The 14,429-nt window shown below is 48.1% G+C and overlaps 1 protein-coding gene across 3 annotated transcripts in view; it reads left to right on the forward strand.

The window, feature by feature from the left end:
• Positions 1-14,429, forward strand: part of PCSK6 (proprotein convertase subtilisin/kexin type 6) — a 189,515-nt gene that overhangs the window by 150,912 nt on the left and 24,174 nt on the right. For 2 of the 3 annotated variants that reach the window (XM_084756042.1, XM_084756040.1), the window contains exons 14-15: positions 10,103-10,285; positions 10,432-10,470. In XM_084756042.1, coding sequence (XP_084612168.1) covers positions 10,103-10,285; positions 10,432-10,470 — 222 coding nt within the window. The remainder of the gene's footprint in view (positions 1-10,102; positions 10,286-10,431; positions 10,471-14,429) is intronic. The other variant, XM_084756041.1, reaches the window with a different exon arrangement.

Genomic DNA, 14,429 nt, shown 5'->3' on the forward strand with positions numbered 1-14,429 from the left:
TGGTCTACAAAGTGAGTCTAGGACAGCCAAGGCTACACAGAGACACTCTGTCTTGAAAAAAAAAGAAAGAAAGAAACAGTTTTAGGGCTGGGAAGATAATTCAGTCTGTAAAGTGCATGCTGTAGGAACACTGAGGGCCTGTGTTTGATCCTTCATACCCACATAAAAAGCCAAGCATAGTAAGGCATGCCTGTAATTCCAGTACAGGGAGAGCAGGCAAAGGAGGAGCCCCTGGGGCTCACTAATGCCTGGCCTATTTTGGCAAGCTCCAGGCCAGTGAGAGCTTATCTTAAAAAATAAAAATAAAAATAAAAAAAAAATCAAGGTCAATGGCCCTTGAGAATCAGCTCCCAGTGTTGAACTCTATGGCACCTCCACCCCCGAACACACACGTACACACACAGAGACAGATAGACAGAGACAAGGAAATAGTTATTCATGTGGTGAAACATGTTTCTTAAAAAAGAAAAACCTTGGTGTTTTGAGCTACTGATTCATTGTGTGGCCATATGTTAATATCAACTGTTTGATAGACATTTGCCCCATGCTGAAGCTGATGCCCATGTAAGAAAAGCACAGCCCGGCAATGAACTAGTAAATAAGTGAATAAATAACTCATGAATGCAGTAAATATCATATAGCACTAAGTGAGAAGGCGATGACCCACAACATGGAAATACACTTGCCTAGGAAGTAACCTGAAATATCCATGCCAAAGGACTAATGAATGACTTATTTTCCTTTTTATGTGCTTCAATATTTAAAAACCTGTCTGCTGTAAGTAGCATAAAATGGCTTTTTAAAAGTCATCTTCAAATTCCTTACATGTTTTATGCCCTGTACTTTCTGCCATGTTGTGGAATAGTGTCCTTTTTTAAGACTTATTTTTATCTTATATGTATCTCTATGTAGCTTTGCGCAACATGAGTGTAGGTGCCGTGGAGGCCAGTAGAGGGCGTCAGATCCGCTGGATACAGATAGTTATAAGCCACATGACATGGTGCTGGGAAGCCAACTTGGCTCCTCTGCAAGACCTGCAAGCACTCTTAGCCAGAAGGCCATCTATCCAGCCCCTGGAACAGTTGTCTTCATGTTTTATGAAGGCGGCAAAGTGAAAACAGCAACAAAGCCCGAGAAAAGGAAGAAATGTACCCAAAATTGACATGTAACCTTAGGGCAGGCTGTGGGAAGCATGCCTGTTGTATTATTGGGGGCACATTCAGGGTTCCTGTGGCCCTACTTCCTTCCCCCTGCAAACTCATTTTCTGGGTTCCTATTTCTAAGCTTCATGATTTCTTAGCAAACTGCCTGGGCCCTCAGAGGCACTCATGAATATCTTACAGATTTAAAGGACAAAACTACAAAGCAGGTGTGAGCAAAACAGCTCTTATTTCCCTTGGCTCACAGCCGATGTGGCGTCTGTGTGCTTTGTCACATCTCACTGCCGATGCGGCTTCGGTGTGCTTTGACACATCTTTGAAGACCCATCATTTGTTTTGAGCAAACAGTTCAAGTAAATTTCCGAACGTATAAACTGCTTGTGATGTTTATCGAATCAGAAAAGTGTTTGGTTCATAATCACTTGAAAAGCTGCTCAGCGTCTCACGGTAGAGCGTCCCAAGATTAACCTCTTAGAGTTGTTACTCTGACAGTCTCAGGCTGTGAGAGGGCACGCTCCTTTTAATACGCAATCTCGTGTCCAAGAACGTAGCCTGCAAGTACATTTAGACATGAAGAGAACTGAGCAGGGTGGGGCATATCTGTAGTCCCAGCATGCAGAGGGCCAAGGGGACAGATCCACTGAGACCCTACCTCAAAACAAGATACAAACATGACATGTTCAGCCAGGCGTGGTGGCGCATGCCTTTACTCCTAGCACTTGGGAGGCAGAGGCAGCTGGATCTCTGTGAGCTCAAGGCCAGCCTGGGCTACAAAGTGAATTCCAAGGCAGCCAGGGATGTTACACAGAGAAACCCTGACTCAAAAGGAAGAAGAAAAAATAAAGAAAGAAGGAAAACAAAAATGACATTTTATCCAACTTTACTTGCCAAGTACTTTGGTGGCAGTTCCCCATCTGCCAGCTGGTTTTCTGAGGCATAGAATTGTTTTCACTCCTCCGTAGATGCAGAAGCTAAAGAACAGAGGTGAGGCAGCTCACCTAAATGTGACCTAGCTTGTAGAAGGCAGAGCCAGGCTGCACGCTGTATCTGCCTCTCTGTATCATCCTCACCCTGACCCCCACGCCCCAAGTTACATCATAGGTTGCAAAGTTATACCACGCGGTTTTACCAGTTCGGAAGCAACCTAAGTGCCCACCCACGGGGTCAACAACACCCCCTCTGTGCAATGCAGCAAGGGAATGGCCTCCATGGTGCACAACTAGTGCAAAAAGCAAGGCACGGCGGGGCTCCAAGGTGTGTTCATAAAGGGAGCGGGGCAATTGTCTGTGTGTTCATAGGGATAAAACACTTGGGAGGTGCTGAGGAGATGGCTCAGTCAGGAAAGTTCTTGCTGTGGAAGCACAAGCACCTGAGTTTGGGTCCCAGTCCCCTACCCCGCTGCCAGGTACTGCAGGCACATCTGAAACACAGCCCTGGGAACGGCAGCAGCAGGCAGATCCCTGGTGGGTCCAGCCAGATCTGCAGCGTGCTCCAAGTTCAGCAGGAGGCCCTGCCTCAGACAGAAACATGGAGGGGGCGTGGCAGGGGCAGTTGAGCAAGATGCCGAGTGTGGCGCTCTGGACTCTGCACCCACACACTTGGGCTTGGGCTATATAGCTCAGTGGTAGAGGGCTTCCTAGGATGTGCAAAGGTGTGTGTCCTAGAATGTGTTCAGTTCCTGGGGCTGCACACAGGTCCTCACAACACGCATGAGCACAGCATGAGGCTCACCCTCTGCCAGGGAGGCTAACCCTCTTGCCTTTGCAGCTGGATTTGAACCATCCATGCCTCTTCCTTAGAAACATAGACCCCACATGTACCTACTGCTCTTTGTTTGTTTGTGGGTTTTTTTTTTAATTAGGTTTTTTTTTAGAATGCATATATGTCAATGGGAAATATGGGAGGGAGTGTTTATGGTTTTAAGAAAATCAACCCAAGGGCCTGTCATAAAAATGAAATCTCCCCCTCTGTGCCTGAGTGGCAGCCTCCCTTCTGCTCCCTCCTGCAGGGCGGCTCCTGGGAAAGCCTTCCTGTTTCCCCTCCACACTGGACACTATTGATCCTGAGGACAGAACAGCTCCTTTTGTTTGTTCGACTGAAACTGTGTCCCAAAATAAGACTCTAATTTCAGTGAGCTGGGGTTTTGTGGGTGATTTTGGAGACATCCTATAGGTCTGAAATAACTCTTGGCTAAATTATAGTTTTCAGAGTCCTTGGGCTCTGACCTTGAGTCGCCAGTCTCTCTCTGTAATCACCGTTCGTCACTCAGCAGTTAAGGAGCCAGATTCCTTTGCGGTTTGAAATATAGCTTTAATTTGACCCTAAGGAGTATGTGATGGATCAAGTCAGCGGCAGCGGCATGGCTGGGCTTTCTGGAGCTGGGTGAGGTACTCAGGGCCATAGTCAAATGGGCACCTGTGATGCATGTAAAGAGGCTAAGCCACAGAGGTCCGTGCACTAGGAAAAGGTCTGCTTCTTCAACTGGAAGGACCCCTGCCTCTATGCATCCTTTAATGCCGCCCAGGCCAAGCCAGCCCCAGGCAATGCAGGGTCTGACCCCGGGCAAGGCCTAATTCCGTCTTCTGTCTTCTGTGGCTATAACAAAATACTTGAGGCTGAGTCATTTACAGTGATTAGAGGTTTACTTGGTTTATGGTTCTAGAAGCTAGGAGGTAGGTCCAAGAGCATCTGGTGAAACCTTTCTGCTGCATCATCATGTGACGGATGGTACAGCATGGTGAGTCGGAGCCAGTGTGCTGGCTCTGCTCTGGCTTCTACTCCGTGTACATCTCCTAATGCCGTCATGAGGCCCAACCCTCATTAGGTCATCTGCCCCTAGCTATTCTCCCCGAGCGCATCTCCAAATGTTATTATTGTGAATTGGGGGGATTATATTTACAAGATTTGGACTTCGGAGGGGACACATTTAAAGGATAGCAGGCAGTTTGGGGGATGCAACCTTAGGGCTGGCCAAAAAAAAACACAAAAAACAAAAACAAACAAACAAACAAACAAAAACAACCCACAGTTACAGATGAGCCACCCAGGTAAACTGACTACCACACTGTGGCATGGCGAGCTGAAGGCCAGCCTTGGCTATCACTCACCCAGGCCTGCTGGTCTTTGAGAAGCCAGGGGCAGGTCACAGGGGCATGTGGCACATTGATGAGAACGAGCCGTCTGTGCTGAGATTTAGCGAGCCTGAGATGCCCATGGGAGCAAAAGATGAAGTTGTCCTGGCTGAGCTGTCCCCACTGCAGAGCCGTCTCTGCATGGGCATCTAGTGGCAGCTGTCTGCCTTTGTAGCATAGATATCAGGGTGCACAGTAAGAGGGCTGATGGCCAAACTGCATATACCCCAAAGGATGAGCACAGCACTACCCTCACCTTTGGTTGTCCTAAGCACTGTTGCTAGGGATGCTGTTGTCACGAGAGAAGCCCTCAACGGGTGGCCAAGGCCACAGTTGTCTGTTATTTGGCTTGTAGTGTTTTCAGGACACCAGGAGTTCAGCTGATGGTGTGGTGATGGCTCAGTGCTAGAGCACCTGCTCAGTGTGTGCACTGGGTTCAGGCTCAGCATCACACATACACATGCACAATCACAGAATGAACCTGGAGTCTCAGGTTGGACATCCTACCTCTCCTCACACTTCAGCATACCTAGCTACTGCTGTTTCCACTTGGAGGAGGAAGGTAGAGCAGGGTCCCCACCCCACCTCCATCAGAGGCTAGGTGCCCTACCGTCCTACTCTGGCCTCCCCACCCCTGTTACATGCTCCTCTTACGGAGCCCAATCCTGCCGCTTACCTTGCTGTTTACAAGCATAGTTTCCATGCCCTAGCTGAGGTAGGCATTTGGGTTTCTCCCCAGGACTTCTCTTATCTCCCAACCCCATTCCATCCCATGGGCTGTCTACAGAGAAACAAGCTGGAGACCAAATTCCTCTATGCTTCAGAATAGAAAGCCCTTGAACACAACCCAGTGTCCCATGGGAAGGCAACAGACAAGCCGCCTCAACAAGCCTGTTGCCTAGTCTTCCCCAAAGGGGCAGATTGCTAGCTATTGCCAATTTGGGGGCAGAACATCTTCAGAGGCAGCTGCAGTGAACCGGGACAGGGAGCCAAAGGCACCTCTAGGACAGCAGAATCCAGATCCGCCAGCCTCCCTCCAGCAGGCTCAGGAATGTGGGGGAAAGGGGGAAACATGGCTTTTGAGGAAGGAGACAGTTGGGGCAAAGCTGTTGTGGCCCAGGCAGTAGGCTCACCTGGTGTGTTAGGCAGGAGTCTCTAGAGGAACAGAACCGATAGGGTGGATCTACTCATACAGAGAAAGGGGGTGCATTCAAATGGCTTACAGGCTGGTGGTGCAGCTAGCCCAACAATAGCTTTCCTACCAACAGAAGGTCCAAGAATCCAGTAGTTGCTCAGTCTGCAAGCCTGGATGTCTCAGCTGATCTTCGGTAGATGCTGGAATCCGATCGTGAGAGTCAACAGATCTGGTGGCTCTGTATACAAAACTTTTGACCAAGTGGAAAAATAAGGAAATTGATGCTGTTGGTTGGTTGCTCCTGCCGTCTCTGGATAAACCGAGAAAGAAGAATGAGCTCTGGGATAAAAGTAGCTTCTAACATCTCAGAATATGGTGAAGGAAAACAATGAACTCAGTGATGAAATCTCACTGGCTCCAGATGTTCAGAAACAGCATAAAGGTTTCTAAGTGTGCTCTGGAGGAGAATCTCCTCTCCAGCAGCCACAGAGCCCAGGTTGCAGAAAATCAAACCGAAGACCTCATTTTTAAGGTTGGCTGAATTATAGCAAAAATTTAAGTTCCAGCCTGGAGGGTATCAGCAGTTACAGGGCATTAATGAGTAAAAAAAATGGGACCTTGTAACCTGGGATGGAGATGTATGGGAGGATCCAGGAGAAGCTGAAAACTTTGAACCCTCAAATTCTCAAGGGTTCACCCTACCTGAGGAAGTAGTCTCTCCACCCTCAGCAGAAGATGTACTCCCACTGCCTGAGATATTGCCTCGTCCACCCTTGACTGAGGAAATTAATCATCATTGTCTGCTGAGTCAACAGTGACTTTTCCCGAAGGAGATGCCGGCAAGACGATACCAGTGTCCTCGGTGCCCACCAATAGTGGCCTCTAGACCTACAACTAGACATAAAGCTGAGCGGGCTCGTAGAGGGGAGGAAGACAGTGTAGTCTATGAGGAGGGCCACTGCCCTACAAACGAGCTTAATGAGTTGGCTAATTCATTTAAGCAAAGGTCTTGGGAGCATGTGTGGAAGTGGATTTTTTTTTCAAGACAGGGTTTCTCTGTGTAGCCTCACCCTGAGTAGGTCCTGAAGGCACAAACAAGTCACACGAAGAAAATGCCCAAATACCAATGATTTCTACTCTTATTACAATGCTGCCTGCTGCCAAGCATGCACTTATAGCCTCCTGGGGTATGACCTATAACCCGTTGACTGAGGAAGAGAAGACCAGGTCTAGTATGCTGATGGTTCTGTACATTACTCAGGCTTTACCCAGAAGTGGACAGCTGTAGCATGGCAGTGCCTTTCTGGGACAACCCTAAAAGAGACATCTTCACAGTGGGCAGAACTTCGGGCAGTACTCATGGTCATATATTTTGCTTGGCAGGGACATGGTGAGATATGGGATTGTTCACTGACTCATGGGCTGTAGCCAATGGACTGGCTGGATGGTCAGGGACTTGGACAGGGCATGATTAGAAACTTGGTGGAAAACATCTGAGGAAGAAGTATGTGGATCGATCTCTCCAAATGGGTGAAGGATGTGAGATACTTGTGTCCCATGTAAATGCTCATCAAAAGGCAACTTCAAGGGGCTAGAGAGATGGCTCAATGGTTAAGAGCACTGTCTGCTCTTCCAAAGGTCCTGAGTTCAATTCCCAGCAACCCCATGGTGGCTCATGACCATCTGAAATGAGATCTGGTGCCCTCTTCTGGTGTGCAGGCATACATCCAGGCAGAACACTGTATATGTAATAAATAAAAATAAATCTTTTTTTTAAAAAGGCAAGTTCAGATGAGGAAGAGGTCAATAATCATATAGACAGGAGGAGCCATCCTGTGGACAGTCCTTTTCAGCCATCCCTGTCATTGCCCAATGGTCCTGTGAACAAAGTGGTGGCAGAGATGGAGGGTCTTGCATGAGCTCCACAACATGGACTGCCACCACCAAGGCTGACCTGGTTACAGCTGCTGCTGAGTGCCAACAGCAGAGAGCATCACTGAGCCCCGGATATGGCACCATTCCCCAGGGTGACCAGCCAGTGACCTGGTAGTAGATTAACTACCTTGGACCACTTCCTCTGTGGAAAGGACAATGCCTTGTCCTTACTGGAGTAGATACTTATCCTGGTTATGGATTTGCCTTCCCTGCATGTAATGCTTCTGCCAAAACCACCATCCATGGACTTACAGAATGCCTTATCCACCATCATGGTGTTCCACACAGCATTGCTTCTGGCCAAGGAACTTACTTCACAGCAGAGAAGGGAGACAGAGGGCCCATGATCATGGAATCTACTGGCCTTACCACATTCCCCTCCATCCAGAGGCAGCTGGCCAGATCAAAAGGTAGAATGGCCTTTTGTAACACAGTTACATCACCAATTACGTGGCAGCAGCCTGGAGGGCTGGGGCGGGGTTCTTCGGAGGGCAGTACGTGCTTCGTTCAAATCAGTGTCCAATATTACCATGCAGTTTCTCCTGTAGCCAGGGTCTACACACAGGTCCAGGAATCGAGGGATGGAAAGGGAATGGTTCTACTCACTATACCCCTGATAATCCACCAGAAAAAAAAGTTTGCTTCCTGTTTATTCTACCTTCAGTTCTGCTGGCCTAGAAATTTCAGTTCCAGAGTCAGGAGCACTCCTGCCAGGGGACATAACAGAAGTTCCATTGTCCTGGAAGCTGAGGCTTACCCCTGGGCATTTTAGGTTTCTGAGGCCCTTAAGCCAACAGGCTAAGAAAGGCATAATGGTATTAGGATGGGTGGCTGGTACAGATTACCATGGGGACATCGGATTGCTTCTCTACAAGAGAAGTAAGAAAGATTGTGTCTAAAGTGCAGGAGATCTTTTGTAGTGGTCCTCAACCTTCCTAATGCTGTGACCCTTTAATATAGTTCCTCCTGTTGTGGTGACCCTCATAAAAATTATTTTCGTTGCTGCTTCATAACTATGGTTTTGATAGTGCTATGAGTCGTAATCTAAATATCTGTGTTCCCCAATGGTCTAAGGTGACCCCTGTGAAAGGGTGGGGGCCGCAACCCACAGGTTGAGAACCCCTGCCTCAGGGCATCTCTTGGTGTACAATGTTCTGCGACTAAAGTCAATGGGAAACTACAGCACCCTAACCCACACAGGATGATGAAGGGTTGGGTCACTCCTCCAGAAAAAAAGAGCCAAGACCTGCTCAGGTTCTTGCTGAGGGAGGAGGCCATACAGAACAGGTAGTAGAGGAAAGTAGTTATATGTGCCAGCTAAGGCCACGTGACCAGTTGCAGAACCGAGGATTACAATTGCCATGAGTGTTTCTGTTGTATTTTGTTAAGCGTGTGTTTGGACAGATATTTGCATAACGACAATGAAGAGCGTATCAGTGGTTATCATATTTAAGTTTGAGATACCATGAGGATGTTGATTAAGGGACATTGCCACCTATTCTAAAATGTATAATGCATTCGTGGTTGTTCAAGGGATAGTTATGGCATGCGAGGTGTAATTATGGCCTGGTTATGGTTTTTATTTGGAAACGAATCATTAGGAGATGCGATTGTGGGTAAACCTGGCAAGGGATGGACTTGTGGTAGCTATTCTTGGTTGTTAACTTGACTAAATCTGGAGTGACCTAACCCCATGCGGCTGGGCATACTTATATGAGAGGCTTACTGTTTTTAATTAAATCATTCGAAGTGGAAGTACTCACTGTAGTCCAGATCTTTCAAGGTGCAGTCAACCAGACGCATCTGCCTTATGAAGTTTGCAAAGCGTTTCATGCCATGGGCTTCCAGGACACTGGGAGCTTCTAGGAGAGGCTTCAGTGACTGTAGGTGTTGGCAAATCTGAAAGCCTATTCCAGATACTTTTCTAAAAATTCATCCTTATACATCTGTTGCTCTAGAACCGCTTCTGTTACCAAACTCTATATTAGCCAGGGTTTTCCAGAGGAACAGAACTTATAGAATGAAAACACACACACACACACACACACACACACACACACACACACACACACACACACATATATATATATATATATATATATATATATATATATATATGGGAGTTATTTAAAATGGCTTACAATGTGTGGTCCAGCTAGTCCAACAATGACTGTCTACCAATAGAAGGTCCAAAAATCCAATAGTTGTTCAGTCCATGCGACTGGATGCCTTTATATACTAGAATCCTGAAGAATAAGGCTCTATTGCCAGTAGAGGACTGGACGTGCCAGTGAGAGCAAGAGCAAGCAGGCAAAGAGAGCAAGCATCCTTCTCCTAGGTCCTTTCTCCAGGCTGCCAGCAGAAGGTGTGGCTCAGATGAAAGGTGCATCTCCCCAGCCCAGATGATCTGGATTAAAGGTGTGTGTCTCACCACCTCAAAAGATCCAGATTAAAAGTGGGAAACGGATTTAATTAAATGATTTAATTTAGGAGTGATCCTTCACAGGTCTACCCATCCATGTGGATTTTAGTCGATTCCAGGTGTGGTCAGGTTGTCAACCAAGGTCAGCCATCACACCTGGTCAACAGGTGCGTGGGAACGGAAGCAACAACAAAGAACCTGCTGCAGGAGTAGAAACCAGGCAGCACCTGATGCTCTCCTGCGGGATGAATGGAGGCTCAGCGGCCTGCAGGCACATCCAGAGCTTTGGGGGGCTAACTGTGCTTTTGGTGCCTTCTAGGAAAGCTGAAAGAGTGGAGCCTCATTTTATACGGCACAGCAGAGCACCCGTACCGCACCTTCAGTTCCCATCAGTCTCGCTCACGGATGCTGGAGCTGTCAGCCCCGGATGCCCTGGAGCCTCCCAAGGCTGCTGGGCCACCACCCCAGGCCGAGACCCCTGAAGAGGACGACGAGTACACAGGTAATGGACTCGGATGAGAGGAGACGGTTACCCTCCCAACTTCATCTTCCACTGTAGTTCTCAAAGGTGGGGACCTCTCAGGCAAGAGGTGGGGTTTCGGTTGTAAGCCTGGAAGTTGTAATAATGACTAATTTGCACTTACACAGCTCCTTCCATCAAAGGCTCTCCTAATACTTTACAGACCAGTAAGTATACTTCAAACCAGTAAGTACTCTCTGACCTTTCAGGCCGGGACACTGAGCTCCTTCCTATATGCCCAACCAGAACTAGGGTTTGCCCTGGGTCCATTAGCTAGCTCCAGAGTGGTCCCCTTTCTTCAGAGTCCCTCATCACAGGACTCAACATCCTGACTCTCTCAAGTGCATCCACTGTGAGCAACCTGAAATGAGAAGGAAGCTTGGTTCCCAAGAGCTTACTTCCAGGAAAGGAGCTGGTGGTTGAGAAGTGACCACTTTCCAAGGCTGGTACCTGAGAGAAGCCATCAAGAAATGAATTGGTACAGACTGATGCGGTGCAAAAACATTTTTAGAAGCACAACAGCATGTAAAGACTCCTGCTGCCTGCCAAGGCTTCTAGAGCTATCCCATTGGCACAGTGGCCTCCTTCTCTAGACCGCTGGCTCATTCACAAGGTAGCTAGGAGCCACGGTGACCCAAAGATGTCTCCGGGCATCTCCAGCCTCTGAGCAGATGGTATCTGAGCTTAAAGCCGTTCCTTTCCCTCTGAGCCATCCCACAACAATTGTGTGGCACTGGGTGTTTCTGGTTGGGCATATGATTAGCTAAATGTCTTAGCTACCTGGCAAATGATGGGTGATATCTCAATGTATAGATAAGTAAATGGAAAACTCCACCAATACAAATCAAGCATAAACCCTGGTCGATTCCATTTTAAATTTCTTCTGCCATTCCTTTAAAATGGAGCATTGAATTGTGTATGGACTAATCTACTGTTTTCCCTTGTGATATATAAACCATGGCAAGATCCAGTAATTATTAATAAAGAGCTGGTTTCACCCCACACACACACCTCAAAATCTGCTACTGACTCCAGCCATAGACACTGGCATCTTACCTTAATGCTGCTCTGCTTCAGAGTTACTTGCTCCCCACCCAGCATGGCCTGGATGAAGGAAGAGGTTTCCATTGGGAATAAGATGTGTTTCTGGCTCTTGGGACTGCTCCCTGAAGTCTAGGGGGAAACTGGAAGGGTGACCCAGTCGCAGAGGCAGGCCAGAGTGACAGAGGGTGCCATGATATGAGTGGCCAAGCAGGAGGAGCGAGGAACAGCCAGCCACTTTAGAGTCCCAAGAAGGGGCAAGGGAGGCCCAGGCTGTGGCTTTCAAAACAGGAAAAGGTGGTCATTGGTAAACTGTCTATTTGTGGCGGTGCCCAGGCTGTCATTGGCTTCACCTGGACGTTATGCACAAGAAAGTAGTTGCCATATCAAGAAAGATAGAGTCCAATGGAGCAGTGGTCCAGGGACCAGCAGCAGGGGATGAGAGGCAGACAGGAGAGGTGGAGGGCCAGCACTCCCTGGGACAAGACAAAGAGGAGGTGAAAGAAGAAAGATGGGGAATGTTTGTAGATAACAAGGACCCCAAATATCAGCAGGCAAGATTGTGCACCACAGAAAAACTGGGCTTCTGCAGAGGGTGCTCAGTGTTGCAGTAGCTCATTTTCCATTGCTGTAACAAAATCTCCAAAGCTGAGTGCTTATAAAGAAAAAAAATATTTATTTAACTCACAATTTAGGGGACTAGAAATGAAGCCTACCTGTCCGTCTCTGAGGAAGATCCTTTTGGCTGCATCATGAGAGAGTAGAGAAGCAGAAAAAAAAAAAAACATGGGTTGATGTATAAGGTCCATCTTATACATCACTTATATATATGTGATGTATATATATCACATTATATATATATATATACACAAGGCCTCACTTTATAACAACTGCCTTTGCTGGAACTAACTCAGTGCCACAAGTTAGCATTAACCCCTTCTAAAGACAACATCCAAAGTGTTCTCTATGTGTAAATAGGGTTTTCATCACTGGGTCAAATACTTAAGAGTAATACTGAAAGGGAGGAACAATTTATTTTGGCTCATGGATTCAGAGGCCCCAGTCCACGTTTGCTGAGCCCCATGGCTCTGAGTAGTGGGGCAGAGCATCATGATGGAGAAGATGCTCGCTGATGGCAAACAGGAAGGAGAAGACAGACAGGAAGAAGCCAATGCTCTAGTGACACTCCAGCGAGGCCCCACCTCCCACGGTTCTACCACCTGCCCAAATCTGCCAACATTTTGAATCCATCAATGGCTGCTGAAACTTGGCTGGGTCAGAGGCATCATGGATCCAGGGTTCCCTGGAAGCATCCTCACAGACACGCACAGAAGCATATGGAAGTCATCTCCTGAGCATCCGCAGGCCCATCATTTGACAATCGAAGCTAGTCATCACACTGGGAGGTTCCACAACCTCAGCACCATCCCACTGAGGACCAAGATTCCAGCTCACAAACATTTAGGGCCAAATCCATGTAGACCATGCCTCTAGCCAGAGCCAGGCTATAACGCTAGTCTTTAGGTGGGAAGGGTGATAGACCGAGATTGCGGCAGAGTCTGGGGTAGACGTGTATATGAGCAATGACATCACCAAGTAGGATGGTGGACTAGGGAATAAGAGGACTGGGGACCAAAAGGCCTGAGGCACAGGGAAGACACAAGTAGGGTGCAAAGAATGAACAGCTTAGAGTGAGGGCCAGCCTGCAGTGACAGAGCCATCTGGTGGTGGCAATGCAGGCAGACCCCACTCACCAGAATAGTGACTGAAGAGCAGTCCGCTGGGCTGGCCCCACCGGAGAGACCAGGTTGGGCAGATCTGGGGTGCTCTGAAGTCTATACCAGTAGCTAGTAAATAAGACACTCCAGGTTGTGTGTACATGGGCAGCTAGTAGACTTGAACCCACAAAGGAAGTAGGCACCACATGGGGTGGGGTTCTTAGAGGCATGTGACCAAACTATTGTTGGAATGAAGGGCAACCTGGGTTGGGGAAAGAAGCAGCCATTGAGCAAGGAAAATGAATGGGCCTCATGGTGCATGCCTATAATCCCAGGAACTTGGGGTAGGTGATTGTCTGAGGTAAGTTCGAGACTTACCCAGGCTGCAGAGTGAGTTCAACGCCAGCCTGGTCAACTTGTCTCAAAAAACATGTACAGGCAATATTGCTCAGTGATGGAGCACTTATGTGAGACTCTATGGGCAGCCCCAAATTCAATCCCTAGTCTTGGAAAGAAAGGAGGAGAGACTGAAGCGATGGAGTGGGACAGGAAAAGAGTGGGGGATCCAACGCTGCTTTCCTGATTCATTGGTTTGGTTTCCTCTTCTTTTTTCAACCCTGGATTTGCCCCACAAAGGACTAGGAATTGGCTTTTCAAATTAGCCTGTGTCAGTTGACCTCAGGGGTTTGTGATCTGCTGTTAGCCAAGCTGTTCAGAACACTCAAGCACTCCTCTTGCTGGGGGCCTCCGCTCCCTGAGCTGTGTAGCCCACTGACTCAGGAAGCCAGGCCTCGGAGTCACTTTCGGCTAATTGAGGAGAGATGCAAAGCAGCCGTAATTACAGATTGCAACACAAAACCAGATGCTCACGGAGAGAATGAGTTACAGCTGGACCCCAGCACGGCTGCGGGGGAAGAGAATGGGGGAGAAGAGGTGGTTGTGGGGAGATAGCGAGCCAGGTGGATCTGATTCAGCCGGTGAACCTTGAGGTTTAGCTTTTAAAACCACCCAGGAAGCCACATGCTGGTTGATTGGTTTGCAGATTTGATAGCTGATCTTGGATGGAGAACGTCATACCCCAGCCTTCTCCAGCTGAGGGCTGACTGCTGCCCTGGCTGTCGTGTGGACCCAGGCATCTCTTCTAGAGAGGCCTAATGAAAGTTCCCACTGTGGGAAGGGACGAATGAAGGTGACAAGTGACATCAACATCCCATGGACCAGTGCTGGGGAAAGCCCAGTCCAGCCCCCTCCACAAAGCCATCTCTGTTTAGGGACTTGGTAGAACATTCTGCCTACAGATGGTGGGGACATCTACCCTTGCTCTACTCTCTGCCAGTTCAGCCACCAGCTAATATTTAGACAGCACC

The sequence above is a fragment of the Acomys minous genome, assembly GCF_964271855.1.
Source record: "Acomys minous genome assembly, chromosome: 2".
NCBI classification, from domain to species: Eukaryota; Metazoa; Chordata; class Mammalia; order Rodentia; family Muridae; genus Acomys; species Acomys minous.